The sequence below is a fragment of the Hippoglossus stenolepis genome, chromosome 1, assembly GCF_022539355.2.
Source record: "Hippoglossus stenolepis isolate QCI-W04-F060 chromosome 1, HSTE1.2, whole genome shotgun sequence".
NCBI classification, from domain to species: Eukaryota; Metazoa; Chordata; class Actinopteri; order Pleuronectiformes; family Pleuronectidae; genus Hippoglossus; species Hippoglossus stenolepis.
Window position 1 is genome coordinate 19,888,945 of NC_061483.1, and position 19,481 is coordinate 19,908,425.

The following is a 19,481-nucleotide window of genomic DNA, read 5'->3' on the forward strand; positions in this document are numbered from 1 at the left end:
TTACGGTGAAGTGGCTGACCTAATGCATTAGATTGAGCTCACTGTCAGGTCTTTAAGTAGCTGGGATCAGAGGCAGAAACACAGCTAATGGATCCTTCTCTCCGTGGGTGGAATAACACAGCAATAGCTCTATTAAGAGCGGTGCAAAAAAAAAAAGACAACAATTGGACTGGATTAACATCATAACTGTCTTTTATTTTTTACTCTAATATTTCATAGCCAACTCAATTTATTTCTGAATCTTTGTGGACATTTGTGGGTAGATCTGTTTCCTTCAAAATATTGAGTAAAAAATCCAACTCGATGGAACATCCATCATTAGTTTATAAGAAATATATTACATCATTATTGCAAAGGTGAAAAAAAATAAAGAGAATCTATACGCTCCTAAAATAGAAGACATTAATGAAATATAACTTAAGTGAGGACAATGACAGAGGACGATAATAAAGACGAACAATTTCACAAGATGGAGGTGTGTAGATTGAATGGAGCTGTAAAACCCAGTATTGTGTGTGTATATATATATATATATATATATACGTGTGTGTGTGTGATGAGTTTGTATATGTTTGTGTGTGTGGGAAAGCATTAATACCTTTGGTAAGAACTGTAAGTGTGGGTAAACCCTCTAAAAGAAACTATACTCCTTTCCCATCGCCAGTGGAGGAGTTTGCCTTTATTTGATATCCCGGTGAGTCATGTTCGACGTCATGAGAGTAACAGAAACTGAGGCGCTCTCGCTTCTCGCTGTCTTGCCAAATTAGTGGGTTCACCCGGGTGTCATGTTTCTTTCACTGCCGATCAGAGCCGATAAAAACCTGTGTCTACTGCAGAGTCATTTGACCCTCGAGTAAATGCTGATTCTATTTATTCCCGTTGCAGAAACAAGCCAGGTTTTAGTTGGTTGGTTTTTGACCAGTGGAAAAGGGGCTAAAGGTACTTCGACAAAATTTGCTTTTATTTCTTAAAAACTAGATAATTATGTAATATGTTGGAACGTTGATCATAAATGTTGGAACATTGACTGTAAATACAAATCAAAACTTGGGGAAAAGTAGGTTATTCAATGATTTATCATAAGTAGGGTAAAGAGGAGGAAAAATGTGTTTGTATTTGTATTTAAGACCACTTATGTACTGAGACTAATGTGGCCTCTCGCGCCTTTGAAGACGAAACAGCCGTCGTAAATTATTTCTTTGAAAGCCGGTTTACTTTGTTTTGGATAAAGATGATTTTTTATCCAAGATATGTACAACCCAATCCAGGTCCTACGGTGTATTGGTTGGCTAAATGCCCAGAACTGGCTGCATGCCCACATCTAATTTCATTTACCATAAATGGAAATGTGTGGACACTTGCACAGATAAGGAAAAGTAAAACAACCTAATGACATGGTGATTAAGAGGCTGCAGGAAGATAAATGGTTATTACTCCTACAACACCAAGCAAATAGCAGTGGAACACTTACGACCTGATATAATCACATCTGAGCCGACTGTTTTTGGCCTGGAAAAATATGAGCTGATCTTTAACCCTGATTTTGACTTTGTTTGCTTGTTAATCTAAAATAGCTGATTGTATTCAACTATAGGAATATGAGGTTCCCACCCTCAGTAACAACTTGGCTCGTGATTTGTAAAGAAATTGAAATAACATAACATAAACGTGGTACAGATGGAGTGAGGATGGTATGATGAGAACTGTTTATGTCTCTGCGCAACTAGTTTTCGGGTGGTTTGTCAGTCCGTCCGTCTCTCTGTCTCATTCTTGCGAACGTAGGCAGTTTCTTTACATTCGGTACAGATATTCAGTTGGACTCAAGGATGAACTCATTTTGATTTTGGTGGTCAAAGGTCAAGTCCGCTGTGACCTCAGAAAGCCATTTTTCCCAAGTGAACGCGTTAACTTAAGAATGCCTCAAGAGAATTCTTTGAAATTTTGCTAAAATGTCTGATAAGATTTGGGTGATCAAAAGTCAAGGATGCTGTGGCCTCACAAAACATGTTTTTGGCCTCTAAAAGACAATCTCAAGTCTCCCTTAAGGGGATTTCTTCACTTGTCAATTGGACTAAAGATGAACTGATTAGATTTCAGTGGTGTAAGGTCAAAGGTCATGCTGATCTCATATGAGTGGAAACCATTATATTAAAACTTCACTGGTTGGTGGAGGCATAGAACTGCAGGGTGTAAATTAGAGTTTGATGTTTATTTTGCAGATACACACCTTAATATGTTTTTCTCCTTGCTTATGTGCATTTCTTTACTTGTACCAATCTAGAACAAGCAGAGCTTGCTGTCGAAGCAGATAGACCTCAAGGGTAAGGAGCCAGAGAGGGGGGTGCTGATATCCCACACCATATCAGACCTGAAAATCCCCCTGTCCTACGAGGTCCGACTGGCCCCCATCACCACCTACAGCACTGGGGAGTACATCACTCGAATCATCCAGTATTCAGAACGTAAGAGGAATTTAAAACCATTTCATCAAGCATCTTATTTGATACAGTCTGTATAACTTGATGGATTGTTTATATCTGAGTGGTAATCGACATGAATTTAATTGTCTTGCAGCCTACACCTACCCGAGGCCCTCAGGTGAGACTTAACTCCCCCTGCTCCTCCACATTTCACAGCCCTCAGCGTGTTGTTGTTACCTGATTGATGTCAGGCTGGTGAAGTTGGGGAGGCATGTTAAAGTTTGATGAAAGCTAATTTAGCTTGTACGCTGCGAGCGATGTTCTAGAGTTTGTCTAGACAAAGTTTGCCGTGACCCATTCTTAGCCTTTATTAAATCTGGTTGCTAGGGAGGAGAGTGCAGGGAGAGTGGGATGTGAGAAAGCAAGCGAATGTTGGAAGCAGGTCTATGACATTTTAAATGTCATGGAAAGAGTGGCTGTGATTGGAGCATATGAGAGTGGTTATAGAGCGTTATTGGTAAAAGGATCTGAAGACATCATACATGGGCTAACAGCTTGAAACTCTCTGAATGAATCTCTATTAAATCTGTGTGGAATCTCGCCTTGGATGCATGTCTCCCTGTTGTCTCTCCGTCAGCTCCATCTAGCCCTCTCGCACTTACCCCCCCCTTCCCTTCTCCCCCCCTCTCTCCATCCCTCTCTGTCTCAGTCAATTGCAACTTGTCTATTTTCTTCATTAAGAGACACAGCAGCATTTTTCTGGCAGGAGTGGCAGTTGGCTCAGCCAGGGTGAGGCAATTAAAACAACAGCAGATTGGAACAGACTGCGAGAACAACAGTGCAAATTGAAAGGAACGCATGTAGTGGAGCAGGGTGTGAATAGCAATAGATTAGCTCCCTGAAACAAAGAAGCGCACACGAGCCATCCTCAGGGGGAGCAAGAGCCATATGCATGGGCCATGACCCCTGTGTGAGCGTGCGTGTGTGCGTGTGAGTATTTCACGGGGAAGCTTTCACTGAAGCTTGGATGGTTTTAGATCGTTATTGTTATACTGGCTTGCTTTAATTTACATTTCTCAGTGAGTCTCTGATAATAGTAGGGCCCTGCAGATGGACTAATGAAAGTGACAACACCACAGAGAGGGGACCTAACAACATGTCTCTTGTTAAGCCAGACTGAGGTGCCTTGCAGTCATGAGACAAAACTGTAATCTGTTATTAAAACATGCTTTGTGTGTGTGTGTGTGTGTGTGTGTGTGTGGGTAAAAAAGGAATCACAAACTTCCTTGAAGATTATCTGCCAAGTGAAGGCACATTTGATCACAGCTTCCCCAGAAAGTTGATGTGCATCATATTCTAAATCAGCCAGCTGAGGCAGTCAGATGGGAAAAGGCCTGTGCATCTAAATGAATTGGATGCACAACATCTACGCACTCTTCCTCCGAAACCGTACAAACAAGTCTTTGTGGTCACTTTCTTAAGCAGTTATTTGTTTCTGTAATTATCAGGTAACTAAGGAAAAAGGTTTGTCATATACAATCCACGAATTGCCTTTTTTTTAATGATTATTAACCTGGCTTTTTTCAAATTTAAATACTCTCATTAGTTGTAGGACTTATCTTGAATTACCTGAGGACTTTTTGATAATGGTGTTATATTTTATGTTGTTATTCGTTTTATTTTATTTTTCAGATACAATCATAATCAACTCTTTCTGCATTTAGGAGTCGTACATAATATGCGGTTTCCACTTTTAACATTAAATACTCTGCTTTCAACAATGCGATTGTTACTTTGTTAATAACTGCCAGGCTGTCTGATCTAGTTTTAAAGGTTTGTCTGCAGCTGCAACGTTGCCATTCATTATCCAGGGAGAAGTAGAACTGTAGGTTATGTCACCTGTAGTTTCTCTGCTTGACATGTCAATGATCACTTGTGTATTATTTTCTCTTATTGTTCTTTTTCTACACACACACACACATTCCAGACCATGTGTGTGCTTTCGAAGATGAGCGAATCTGTGGTTTCTCTCAAGACCGGAGTGACATCTTTGACTGGACGAGACAGAATCACCTGACACAGAATCCCAAGCGATCTGCCAACACTGGCCCCGAGACTGACCGCAGCGGGACCAAGGAGGGTGAGGAATCATTTTTTCTGCACGACGTGAATAGTTAGATGTTGACGACGAACGGATAAATCTGAATCCGATTTCACTTCAGTGTTGTCTTGCATCTGGGACTCTGGACAACAGTGTTGTTCTGTTGGTTTTAGGATACTACATGTTCATCGAAGCGTCATGGCCACGTGTTCAAGGAGACAAAGCTCGTCTGCTGTCGCCACTTTTTAATGTGTCCTCAGTCAGGGGTCCCAAGGGCTCCGGCCGAGTACCATACTGCGTCTCCTTCTACTACCACATGAAGGGCAAACACATTGGTGAGTACACGAGTACACACACAAACGCACACACACACAAACTTCTACCACATGAAACCATGCATGGAAGCAGAATTGCACACATGGATGTACAGAAGAGAATATACTGACACGCTGTACTGCTGGGGTTTTAATATCACTGGGCTTCTGTCAAAATCTGAACTCCGTGCTTGACCCTCGCTTGTAGAGAGCTTGTCAAACACAACGCAGCAGCAGTGTGTGTGTATGTGTGTGTGAGTGTGTGTGTGTCTGTGTGTGTGTGTTAGAGAGAGAGAGAGAGAGAGAGAGAGGGGGGGTTAGGGGACTGGTGGGGAGGTGGTGTAACAAAAGTTCTGTTCATATGTTTCTGCTTGTGCCTCAGTGTGTGTGTGTGTGTGTGTGTGTGTATGTGTGTTTGGAGGTGGTTGAAGGGGGCAGTGGGTGTGTGATTTATGGTCGTGGCAAGACACAATCAGTCATTTGGGGGAGCTGTTCGTCATAATATGGTCTGTCACACAGCTAGAATGCATACATCTTGTAGCCTACACACCTGCACACACACACCTGCACACACACTCCTGTACACACACACACACACACACACACACACACACACACACACACACACACACACACACACACACACACACACACACACACACAAACACATACTTGTCCATGTGGGTGTACTTGTACTTCTATCTCTGTGGGGACAAGTTCAAGATATAGTCCTTATTGAGTTCGGACATTTGGGGAAAGTGAGGACGTTTTGGTCTGTCCTTTTTACCTTCAAAAGGACACATACACACGGTGGAGTTTCACCCACGCATGAGGGAAAAGTTTGCAAATGCATGAAGACACACTCACAAACACACAGTGTTGAAGTGTGTGTGTCTAATTTAACTGATCCACATTTAACCTTATTGATCACTTCATCCTCCGGCTCTTACCAACCCACCATACACAATCATGATTTTCAAGTTTTCACATGATGAAACAATAAAAAATTTAAAACTATCTAAATCAAGGACACCAGCGGTTACTCAAGAGGTGGTGGACATAACTATTTCAACCTGAAAGAATATTAGACGAGTACTTTGCTGTGATTCTTTTTACTCAGTGCCTCATAGAGGTGAAAAAATTACTTTAGTCTTAAAAATGAGAACATTACAGTCTTGATTGTTATTATCTTCAATCGTCTTTTACTGCACATTCCTGCTCATATTATATCACAAAGCTAAGCTGTTTATGATAGTACAACATGAGCATTTTCTTTGTGCAGTTTTTACAAAGGTCTCGTAGATGTTTCACAGCAAATCAAAGAGACAAGACAATATTACCTGAGCCACACAGCGCCTTCGCACAATTAGCACAACCTGTTAGCAGTTACGCCCAGCACTGCTGCAAGACCACCCCTGCTGCAAGCCCACCCCCAATTTACACTGTGTAGTTCTGACAGTCTGTTCCAATCTGTTGTCATTTTAATTGCCTTACCTGGCGAAGCTCTCACTCCTGCCAGGGAGACACAGTTTGAGTCTTGATGGCGAAAACGAGGCTAAATGATGAAAAGACAGAGTGGATCAGTTGAGAGAAAAGATGAGACGGGAAGAGTGACGGGGGCACGGGGGCTCTAGAAAAGGAGAGAGGGAGTGAGGGAGGGAAAAGAGGGTGGTTGGATAAACGGAAGAACTGAGAAAAAGGAAGAGTAAGCTAAGTATGACGAGGCACAGAAGTGAGGTTAAAATAAAGGCTGGAGCAGAGAGCAGCAGGGGAGTCCGTCACCCTGGTGATGCTCAGAGGTATTTGCAAGGATGCAAGAGGGCTGAAGTACTGTTCAAGTGTTGGAAGCATTTAGGAACTTTGACATTACGTAATTTATAGAAATACCACTGCACTTCTCTGTCCCACATAAAACGTATGTTAGCTGTTTTGTAATCACAAGGTTATGTCGATATGAAGCAAGTAAAAGTATCTTTTCAGGGATTTCACAAAATAAGGAAAGAAAGCGCAATGCCCTCTGACTACTTTGGATTTTTAGGTTTGTAATAGGCCGGCAATGCAAGTAAAGAACTCTTCTTTATGGGGTTTGCTGGCAGCAATTACAAACAACATTTAATTAGTTTTGTTTGCCATTGGACTGGCTCAGGTCTAAAGCTTTCCACTGGCAGGCTTTCTTGGAATCACTGGTTTATTTTCACTTCACAGCTTTGGAAGACAAATTAGAGTTTCGAGGTTGTTGTGGATAACACTTATTAACTAAGACTCGAAATAAGGTCAATACTCTATGTAAGAACAACGGCGTCTGTGTGAAAAGTTTACCGCGTTACCGGGCAATAAATCAATAATTATAGCGATTTAAGTTTCTTCAATTGTAATATAACAAAAGCCCAGTATTTAACAATACATTGCTTAAAAATCATTTAAACTTAGAAATAATAATGCAACATTTCTCATGATAACTATAGATATCGACCAATATGACAACTCTTATCTAAATATAATGTTTGGCCATATCGTCCAGCCCTATAACACAAACTTTTTTATAGACGCTACTTATCTCTGTCTCTACTCTTTTGCTTTGTACCTTTAGCTTTTTAGGTTTAGATCCTCATTTTGAAGTAAACATCATGATCGGCTTGTTGTCTAGTAAGGTTTGATTAAAAAAGGATTTAGCTAAGCCTAGATTTGTCCTCCTTTCTCATGCTCCTGAAATGGTTATTTGCTCAGAATTCTGAATAACACGCTTTGGCTTGTTGTTTTTTGGTCGCAGATGCCAGATCACAGACTGTAATTGCATTTCTTGTGAGCACAGAAGAGCAAAGCTTTGACTCTGAGGCAAACCTTAGTGACAGAGACACGCAAAGGACATGAACCCTATTTACAGGGAGATGATGGACAGAGGGACGAGAGAACCAGTGTGGCAGCCTCTTATTGTCTAAGGAGAAACAGAGGAACTCATTTGATTTCAAGTGTAAGTGCACGTATCTGTGTGTGCGGCTTTGTACCGCTGCCGTCTTCCCCACTCGTGATTGTGCAAGTAGCCCTGATAGAGCTGTGCTTTCTCCTCGGCCTCTCTGACACTCTCACCAACACACTTTGCTTTACCTCAGCCCAATCAATAGACTGCTTATCAGAGTCCTCTTCCTCTCCTGCCAGGTGTGTGTGTGTGTGTGTGTGTGTGTGTGTGTGTGTGTGTGTAGGTGGTAAGGATGCAAAAGAGAGAGAATGGTTGATGAGCACGGAGGGAGACAATGAGATAGATAAAGTATTAGCCAACGTTTATTTTCATTAAACAACAGTGCTGCCCATGTCCTTTTAAATACAATGTGTTGAACAGGGGAATCTGTAATGTGGTTATTATATCTATACTATAATATCTTTTTTTTTTTTTTTAACAGACCATGATCCTTCCATTTTAGGGAAACATGGATATTCACTTTCTTGCTAAGAGTTAGAAGAGCTCCGTGCCAAATACTGTCTGCTCAAAATGAAGCCTGATAATACAGATAATACATTCCAAATGGACAGGTTCACAATGTGCTATACAAAATATATGATTACATAACAGTTGGAGAATATTTGTGGCTTACACCAGGGCCCATCACCTGCATACCTAAATAATTTGCTTGCTGTGGTCATTTCCAAAAACATTTCAATCTGTGAGAGTGACAGATAGTAGTACATATATTCAACTATCTGTTGTTTTTTACCGTGTGTGTGTCAACACCGTGATGCATTTTTAAATCTGCCTGTCAGTCTGCTGCTTCAAGGTTTAAGAAACAACAGAGGGATAAACATTTTTGTGCACACATAAGCCACATGCAAACTCCTGTTGTACACACACCCACACACACACACGTAATATACATATAACAGAGATGCGGTGACCCCCTGCCTGCGTATTTGTTTAAAAAACTGGTGGTTGGTTAATGTTCCAATTAGGAGCTGGCTGGGAATCGTTAGGAAGACGAATGTTACTCTCACACCTTAGAGACCCGACAGAGAGAGAGAGAGACTGAGGGAGAGAAGGAGAGGGGGAGTATGTGGATCACTTGGCTCCAATGTTGTCATTCTCTCGCCTGTTTTTTGGTGTCTGGGACACTTTTCTTTGTTTCCAAAGTAGATACAGATGTTTTTTTATTTAAAGTATCACATGGCAGAGTGAATCCTGTGTTTTAAAGGAAACAAAGTATTTTACAAGTGATTTAATCAACACATCTCCTCCGTATAACCTCTCCATTTACTCACCATCATGTCTGTGTGACTGCCTATAGCTATATCATTGTAATCTAAAATCATTCACTGGACACATCACAGCTCCACCCGGAGGCTAAACACATTTAACCTTCACCCACATTTAGTATCTGATCCTGGAGCATCTCTGTAGTACCCAGTGCATTTGTTTCTAATTCTTATATATAAACATTTGTCTGTAGAAAAGTAATTTAAAACACTGGTCTATATTTCATCCTGTCATTTAGACTTATTTCGCTATATATTATTTTATCACTCGATAGATATTTGGTGATGTTGGGGGACTTCATGCTAGTGACAGTGGTAGCACAGTTTTGCAGTTTGCCCCCACTGGGGTGAAGGCGATGATTAGAATCAATTAACTTCCTTAAATTAATAAAATTTGTCCACAATCAGTGGAACTATGATTACCTGTATCTTATTGTGATCATTAAACATTTACACATTATAATGATCATTATAATCATCAGTTACAGTAACGACTGGACCGTGTGTGCATTTGTGCTTGTATGTGTGTGTGTGTGTGTGTGTGTGTGTGTGTGTGTGTGTGTGTGTGTGTGTGTGTGTGTGTGTGTGTGTGTGTATGCGTGCTCCTCTCTGACCGTTGCTGGAAGATATTTTAGGAGGTTACTGTGTTTAAATGTCTTCTTGTTTAACTTTTTAATAATGATAAGCTCTGCTCGCACGATTACCATATCAAATGTTTGAATTTTTTGCTAAGTGACAGTCTTTAATAAGCTGCGTGTGTGTGTGTGCATATTTTCACAGGCACTCTGAATGTTCTCCTGAGAGTGAGAAGCATTGCCTCTGTGGACACTGTGATTTGGACCAAGTCTGGCCATCAAGGCCCCGACTGGAAGAAAGCGTACTTTGACATCAGCCCCAGTGGACCCTTCCAGGTAAGTGTTGTGTATGAACAATAGACAAGAGGAGAGCTTGTGTTACAAATGAGCTGGTAGCGTCATCCGCCATCTTCGATGTGCTTTAAACAAAACACAGCAAACTTTGTGCATCATGTGCTGCCTCCCTCCTGCTCCACCCAGGCACCACCCCTTGCATAGGCCAAAAATGATATTTCCATTTGGACAATCGCTCGTGTTCTTCAAGTCTTAAAGGCTGACTCTGGACATTCTCCGGACCTGATTAGCCTAACATTAGTAGTAGTATGTCAAAATGTAGCATTCAGTGGACCTTTTGGACCAGAATATACGACCCGATCATCTGCGAGAGCCAAACACATGGAGCGCTAAACCTCTTGATTTTTGAAAGATAATATTCACCACGTTGTCTCTGCATTGATTTGCTTTAAGAGATGAAAAAAAGAATCATATGCTTTTATGTTCACTTTATTCCTCTCATCTCTTTCACTTCTTAGACATTTATTCTACTGCAGCCATTTCCTCTCTACTGCATCTTTCCCAATGAGGAAGGTCTCCACTTCGGCCCAGATAGAAGAGCAGGGGGCATTTTATACTCTGGTGGTTATCAGGAATCAAGGGAATTTTCCAAAGAATTGGGATTGAAATTCTGCTTGGGATGTCATGAATCTTTCATAGAGGATTCTCCACAGTGGCTCTTAAAGCTCCAAAGAACCAGGGGATGTCATTGTATTTAGATTTGAGCTCCTAGAATCAGTGCCAACTCATATACAGTGTTGTCAGATTAAACGCAATTAAAAAAAATATTTTTCTCTTCCTTAGTGGAGGAAAAAATATCATCAGGTGTCCTTTCTACAAAATGAAGGTTTTTAGCAACAGAGAGTCTACAACTCAAACTCTATGTTAGTGTCCCTGGCAGCACCTGGGCCGCTGCAACTGTGCGGCTGCCGAAGTGTCCTTGGGCAAGATACTGAACACCAAATATCCCCTGAAGGCTATGCCGGCAGTGTGGGAGTGATTGAGAACGTTCTGCACATTGATGCACTATTTAAATGAGTGTGTGAATGAGTAAATGGAAAAGCTCCCTGACAAGAGCTTTGAGTGGTCATCAAGACTAGAAAAGATCCATATAAATACAGACTAATCATAGTGTCTGCCTGCTGGAATCAATATAGCTTCATATGATTATTTATAAAGCCCCACAAATGTGTGCGAAGAAATAGCACCAATGAATGCAATGAAAAATATGAAAAAATATTAATTACCCCCGAGCTTCTGTATGAGTGACAGAGGTGAATTCTTCCTTTATGAAATGACGCGTGTACAGCAGTTTTGACATTTCAGCACCGTGGGGAGGTGCAGATGAGTGAGGAACCTCTGAGTGAACATTCAGGTCACTTTGTGGTGAATGTCAGCACGGAGCCGATCCACACGGTAACCAGCGGATTACTCGCCTCATCAAGAATGTGCTGATGTCAGGGATGAGAACAAGGTTTCACACAGATTGGAAAAAGACAGGCAGCAAACATGCAGTATGTATGTACGCACTGACCTCAGAATGAAAAATAGATACACAAGTATAAGATGTACTGACTTAATACACTGGATTAGTATCAACAAGAAGGTTGTTTTCACCCCATCCATTCGTTTGTGGGTTAGTTTGTTATTTGTAAACATGACTGCACAAAAAACGACTGGAGGGATCACCATGAAACATATACGGATGTTGTGTGGGTCCACCGTTTTCCCAGGGAATAATATAAAGGATTTTGACACTGACATATTTTGGAAATTGACATCTCAAGTGGGTGCAATTTGGTGCCGCTTGAGTGGATTTAAGAGGACTGTTGGGCCTTAGTGGAGATATGAGTTTGACAATAATTGGGTACTTGTCAGATAATCTACACTAAATACTGTTTCCAAAACCTTCAAGTAAAGTATGATTGGACATAATATTGGCATGTAAATGCATCCATATGTGGCTCAGACGTGATGAGATGAGACAGAGAAGAATGGGCAGGTTAGATTCATGAATGAAATTTTGGGGATTGAATTAATAGTTGTTGTTATTTTAAATAGTCTAAAAACACAGGTGCAGAATTGGACCCAATGTACCATAAAAATATGAGTGGACAACTAGAGCATTTGAAGCTTACACCAGGGTCAATTCCCAGCCTGTCAAAGGAGCTATTTCTCATATCTAAAACTCTGACCAAACTGAAATGAAGCTCAAGGGGGGCAGCCTTCCCTAGTTTGAGCTGCACAACAATTCCCCCTTGTTTAAGTTCACCACAAGTTTAAAGTTTAAGTTTACTGTATACACACTCAGTCAATAGTGGAGGGAAAACTGTTTGGGAGACACAACAGAGGACGGGGTCCTGTTTTTGAGCTCTGGCTGTTGATGCATCATCGAGGTCCCATCGGCTCTTTCGCAGCTTCGCTTGCAGTCAGCTCTTCCCTGCTGGGACGTGGTCGAGTAAACTAGATGACTCAGTCCTCCTTTCTAACTCGACACAATGCTTCCTCTCGCTCTCACTTATTTTTCCCAGCACTTCTCACTCACTGTGTGTCTATTTGTGTGTGTGTTGTGTGTGTGTGTGTGTGTGTGTGTGTGTGTGTGTGTGTGTGTGTGTGTGTGTGTGTCTAACTCAGTAAGCTCGCAACACAGCAGAGGGAGAGGGCAAAAAAAAGATGATGTTTTTGTTTTGCATGCCTCAAACCTCCTGTGTGAGTTTCTCGATCTCTTTCTATTTCTTTTTTTTTCCTCCTTATCTCCGCTTATCGTTCTCTGTGGCCCAGAGCTGGGACCGACGGACCGGTCAGGTCGATTCAGGCCCCGGTAATGACTGCTGCCTCTAAAATCAACACGCTCAGGAAAGACAGTTCAAGCAGCACATGCGATAGCTCTCCATGTACCTTTATGTCTGCATCATCTGAAATCACATGCATAAACACTGTGTTGGATACAGTCCCACACGCACATGCAGACAAACTGCTTTTTAAACACACACACATATTCCAGTATCCAATCCCCTGCAGCAATTAGCTATGACAGGTCAATTAACAGGCTTATTTATGAGCAGGGGATGCCTGCTAGTTGTGTTGTAATGATTCTAGATACTCTTTGTACGTGCATGGGGGAAATTGAATCCATGATGAATGTGGGCTGAAGGCCTTGGCTGGGGGCTGCATTTGCTCTTCATTAACTATTCCTCTGCAACACCATGTTTCTTTCAGCATTAGAGAGAGAATGAAGCCTGAAACCGTGGGCACGCTGTATGTTTGAGGGCTCCCCTGTGATCTTATCAGTGAGGACTTGGTCTTATTTGGTTGTTCACATGTCTTCTCTAATCCAGTCACCTTCCGTTATTAGTTCATTACACCTTGTTGCGCAGGAAACTAACAGGTCACTTCAATTTAAAATAAAGTATTTGCATAGACAGAGTTAGACTCAATAATAAAAAAGGATCTCACTCTGAAACAATTTATCTTGTTCATCAGGTGTGTTAATGGTATTCATTTACATCCCCACTCCAACACAAACTCAAGTGTTTCAGTTTGTGTTTCTGATGGTATAAGTGGGACTGTATGAGAGCCATAATTCAAGATATGTACATATACTGATATCAATTTGTTTTGAGCAGCGAAAAGCTCTCAAATACACAGAAGCACTTATGGATATTTCATGGATAGGAGTTACAGATTTCTATGGAGGGTTGCCACTTCACTGTGGAAACACACAGGCAACAGCGATGCAACAGTGCAAACCACTGTACCACTGTGCCACCCACCAGGGTCAGTGAAAAGGTAAAATACAGTTTAGACCCAAATGGATGGAATGTAAATACGCCCCCAAAGATTTGAAGGTGTCATCTCTCTGAGCTAGAAATGGAACATGCCAACTCAGACATATGTACACACTTATGACAAATCAAAATACGTGCACATACACTACACACACACAACACAGAGTGTACTGTTCATGCACACTGTGTCAGTGCTGCGTTTAAGCAGCTGGCTTAATTGGTCCAGACACCAGAACCTGCTGGTTGTTAAATGGAAATGAAACTGTCAGGAAGAAAAAGACGACCGTCTGAACCGTGTTCGTTTGTGCTTGAGCTACACAGGCAGTATTTCAGAGACAGAGAATGCGGGTGTGTGAACGAGAGAGAATGAGATGAGTGTGTGTTTATGTCATCAATAAAGCACTTAATGCATCTTAAATATTCATCCCCCATTTGTATCGTGACTTGGGCAAAGGTATGGGAGGCAGGATGGATGAACGTGAGAGCAGGCACACGAGAGAGAGAGGTTGTCTCCTTGGCAACTGAAGGTTGCCGTACGGTCTTTCTCATGTGTGCATGCATGTAGTGTTTTCCCACTTAATCACTTCAGTTAGTGGTTTGATTGTGGCTTTGAACAGTTGGTCCGCCATTTGTTCACGCATCTTTTTCAATTAATCACATTTTTGTGAGTTTAACAAAACTGACAGAGAAAATCAATTCAATATATCTTTTTATCAATCAATCAATTGATGCGTTTACTTATAAATGTTAATATTTATCTTGCTGCCATTCAGTTAAATATTTTATAACCTTTATAAGGATTAAGATAAACTATGTATCCCCATAATCACACACACACACACATGTACCAGCCACACAAACCACATGTAACAAATAGAGTTGCTAAATAATGTAGCAAGCGTGAAGCCTTGATCCTCGCACTTGCCAGAGGAGGCGAGCTGATGAACATACTGTCTTACTCCCTCTCTCTTTCTCCTCAGTCTCACTTTTACCTCCTTCTTACTACCTTCTGTCATGTATCGATCTCCCCAGGGGCCTGATGGAATGAAATAAGACTTGTCTGGCTCTCGCGAGTTTTCTCTTTCTCTCAGCTCCTATCGTTGACTTGTTCCTGCAGCCACCCTCTCTTTCACCTCCATTCTCTTCTGTTTCTCATTCTCCCTCAATCTCTTTGTCCGTCTCTGGGGAGTGCTGATTTCCTTACAATCAATAATAATGATTAAGCTGTCTGCTACTGACAATTACCTGACACAATTGCTGTTGTTGTGTTCCTCTATTTAGCTTATTTTGTCGGAAAAAAGACGTTGGAATAAAGAATGGCTCCATCACATTTATTCTGCCAATTACTATGGTTCGCTGTTTCTGAAACACTTGATACTAGTGTTTGTTGCATGCGCCGACAATAGTTAAAGAGGACCAGGGTTTGGGTTTAGGTTGCTCAAGGGATAATATTTTGGCTGCTGTGTTTCCATAATAGTATACGATGCAAAAAACATCTAAATCAGCATTTGGCAGTTAAACAGTATTGAGTGTAGAGTCGGGCTGTTGCAAGAGGGCAAGTCACAAGTGTTTAGATTGATTGTCAAAATAAAATATGTTTTCATTTTTAAACCAGAACAGGGACGTTTGAACTCATATATATATACATATATATATATATGTATATATATATCATGTCTCATATGAGATCACATATTAATCACAAGTCGTAGTCTCCAGTTTGCAGCTGCAGTGTGATGCACATTTAAAGGTTTGCTGTGTAGGATTTAATTCCTTCTATCGGTAGAGTTGCAAATTGTAACAGCCTGAATACCCCTCCCTTCACTGTCTCCTTCCAAGAGTGTGGGTGAACCTACAGGTAATGCAACAATGCAAAAGGCCCTCTGAGCTAGTGTTTGGTTTGTCTGTTCTGGGCTACTGTAGAAACGTCGCAATGCAACAAGGGAGACTCCATGGGAGAGTTTCCACTTCCGATGTAGATATAAAGAGCTCATGAGAAAGTAATGAAACACACAATGAATATACACTAATAAAAAAACATAAACATGTATATTTTATTCAATTTATGCAAATTCTTCTTAGTGAAAAAATTGAATTACGCCTGTTTAAATGCATAGTGTCAAAGCCTGGTCATTGTGCAAACCCAGTTTAATTAAGGTCTTTACTGCGTCTGTAGCTTCGCCTTTTAATTCTTTTGATTATTTTTCTCCATAATTGAAGAAGACTTTAACTTAAATTCCCATGATAAATAATCAGACACAGCCTAGCAGTGTCCATTATTTTACTGTCTCATATCTTTCCTTTGAATGACCCTCATGATTTTCTAATCCGGCTGAATTCTCGGAGGGACGTGTTTTTGAAGTAGACCTTATTTAGTCCCACGGACTGCAGGAGTGACTGCATATTGACACTTGTTTCATTCCTGCTTCATGTTGAGAGCATGTCCACAGAGAACACTAACTTTCTAGTCGTGTGCACGGCTCAGTGGCTGCGTACACTGAAGGTCTTTGAGGTACTGCCACTCGCCTCAGCGTTTCCCTTCTCTTTGTGCTCCGTCCAACAAAAGTAATGATGTCTTTGAGAACAGCTTCCCTTCCTGCCTCTCTAAAACAAGAGCTGCAGCCCAGCCAGTGGTTTGCATTAAAACAAGACTTTTATTGTAAACAGGGCTCAAGCCGACCGATAAGAAAGCATTAGAACGTCAATTGTTTACTGCCCACTGGCCTTGATTGCTAATGACTGTGTGTATTCAAGTTGTAAATTCCTGAAATGTGAACTGTCTCTTTCTGAGCTTTTCTGCTCATGCTTTGGGTTTATTGCATTTTTCGGGAAAGCGAAGCATTTTCTTTGAGCTGCACATTCACATTCACAAGTGTCTCCACTTGTCAATCAGTATCTGTGGAGATTTCTCTCGCTAAATGTTTTTAACCTTCCATCGAACCACCATCTATCTTCCTCTGCTAACTTGTCAATCACAGTCCTGTCTTAAATCTAACAGAATCAGAGGATATTGCAAACTTGCAGAGAAGTTACGTGTACATGTAAAATCAATGCAGATGCAAAAAAGAGGTAACATGTTGTAGTAGAATAGCTGTGTTCTCACTCGCTCCCCTGTGGATTACCCAGAGGCCATCTGTGTTCCTCATAGTGTTCTGTACCTGGGGGCTTGTTGGAAACCAGGCCAACCCACATTTGTGTTCCACACACTGCAGCGACTCACTTCCGCACTCGCATTTCAAAGCTCTCTCTCTCTCTGTCACACACACACACACACACAGACACACAGACACACACACACACACACACACACACACACACACACACACACACACACACACACACACACACACACACACACACACACACACACACAATCTCTGTTTTACACTCTCTGGTGGCTGTGTACCCTCTGGTATGTGGACAGCACATCAATGCGAACATTAAAGGTTACACGGCTTGACAGAACGACACATTCACAACTCCAACCTGACACTTTACTGTACAGCCTTTGATCCTGCAGTCACACACACACACACACACACACACACACACACACACACACACACACACACACACACACAAGCTTTCTATCAGGCACATTAGCAATAACAGGAGCCTTTAACTGCCATTACTCTTAACATTCAATCTTCCAACCCCACCACTTGCAGCACTTTGCTTTTGGCATTTTTGAAGTGCACAGATTGTTTGTATGAAAGCAATTGTATATTGCATCCTGTATACCGGATGTATTATTCATTAAGATATATCTGTCATATCTCAAAAGTTAAAATCCTGTCTGTCAATGTTCAGCGACTGTATATGGAGCAACTTTGCCACTCCTAAGGTTGAGAAACTCTGAGCTGCACTTGTGTAGACACTTCAGCACAGTGCCCAGCAGTGGTGTTTTAAGTGTGAGCCAGTGTTGGCACAGGCCACTCACACTTCAGCTTGGTCGGTCAGCAGTGAACTTTAAGTCAAAGGGCGTAATCCTGTGTCCCTGAGCCTCTCCAAGAAAAACAAACACATGAAATCATTACTTTTGCCATCCTGTGCTGCATGGCAGGATTTTGCATTGCCTTTGTGCCTCTCCACAGTGTGATGTCTTTGAGGAAATGATTATGCTTGGTGCGATGGCGCTGCTGTGTAGCTTAAAGGAGGCAGTTATTTGTGATGTTGTTTTGTTCACTTTGTCACGGCCGGTGTTTCTCTTGGCTTCCCTCTCATCATCTCTAATTATACAACAATCTGGTGTCTTGGGCTCGCAGGGGCACGGAGGCACGCATGCACAGCTCCAGTGTCACTGCGGGTGTGTTTGCATGCATGTGTGTTTACCACAAACCAACACAGAGAATTGAATTTATGGGAAAAGGTGAAACAATAAATAAAATTAAAATAGTAAACACAGGCACAAGAAACAGCATTGTAGCCTTTATAAATTAGATGAGTGTCCTTTTGAGCAATTAGCCTCTTCCCTCTACTACCTCTGAATATCCCTCACACCCACCACCTGCTTAAAAAAAATCGAAAGACCCTTTTCTACAAATGAGCCTGACCAGCTAAACCCATCCAGCCTTTTTTCTCACTCCACTTCCCTCAAAGAGATTTAAGGTTCTTCCGATCAAGGCCGCCCCTTCTCTAGGAGCAGTGGTGCAGGCTTTGCATTCGTTACTTAGCACACATCATGTTTGCAAAGCAGTTTTCAAACATGAATTCTGGAGAACGACTGCAGAGACTTTCTCCGGAGTTTGGCGTTCACACATGAACAACGCAGCAGGAGATTCTCCGGTCAGATGTGTTCCCAAGGACGAAGAAATCTCCAGAGTGTTAAGGCTATTTATAGCCTATTGTCACTGGCGTCGGCTCTCATCAGCAAATATTCTCTTGACCTCTTCGGGGATGTCTACTGGCAGAACGTTTTCCCCCTGAGATATTTGTTTTAGTTTTTATTAAATTTTTTTCATTTTCTGCGTGCCACATGTCATCAAAACGCCCACTTGCTTGCAGTGAATCCTCTGAAAACTCTGCTGTATTCTCACAGGTGTGGAAGTTTTTACTTGGATATCATGCTTTACGCCATATTGCTCCTTGGGATAATGTCACAAGATTATCCAGAGTTTAGTGCATGTTGGAAAGCAGCTCTATAAGTGGTAAACATGAGGCCTAACACACAGTTGGTGTTCTGCGTCCCAGGCGGGGAGGCGCTGCTACTTATCATTTTGTTTATACATGCAAAGAAGATCCCTCATTACAGGACTGAATTATAAAGTCAAAGGGACAGAGGTGGTGCTGCTCTTGTGTTTCACTTCCCTTGAATGTAACTGAAGAGGAGATGAGGAGAGAGTGACACACAGAAAGAGAAAAAGAAAGACAGATGGTTTAGGCTTCCTGTATAGGCACTTGCAAGTTTGTATTTACGCAGGGATCAGTTGGGCTGAGTGACTCTAACGTACAGTGATTCTCCAGCAGGAGCTCAGTAACTGAATCAGAGGTTGGTCCATCTTAATCATCAGTTTCCCCCCCGATGATTTTCCAACTTCAACTTTTAGGCATTTTATGTTTAAACAGCTCAAGCTAACTGGAGAAAGTTCTTCGATAGCTTTCGGCCATGCTGCTACTTGTCTGTGGCAATGAATAGGTTATTGGTATCTGCCCCATGAATTTCTGTTTGATACTTCAAACCGCCACAGCTTTTAGGAGCTAACAGCACA

The 19,481-nt window shown here is 41.6% G+C and overlaps 1 protein-coding gene across 2 annotated transcripts in view; it reads left to right on the plus strand.

Moving 5' to 3' along the window:
* LOC118113156 (MAM domain-containing glycosylphosphatidylinositol anchor protein 1) overlaps positions 1–19,481 on the plus strand; it is a 175,484-nt gene that overhangs the window by 145,278 nt on the left and 10,725 nt on the right. For both annotated transcript variants that reach the window (XM_035162589.2, XM_035162598.2), the window contains exons 12-16: positions 2,282–2,462; positions 2,575–2,598; positions 4,408–4,560; positions 4,695–4,856; positions 9,858–9,988. In XM_035162589.2, the coding sequence (XP_035018480.1) occupies positions 2,282–2,462; positions 2,575–2,598; positions 4,408–4,560; positions 4,695–4,856; positions 9,858–9,988 (651 nt within the window). The remainder of the gene's footprint in view (positions 1–2,281; positions 2,463–2,574; positions 2,599–4,407; positions 4,561–4,694; positions 4,857–9,857; positions 9,989–19,481) is intronic.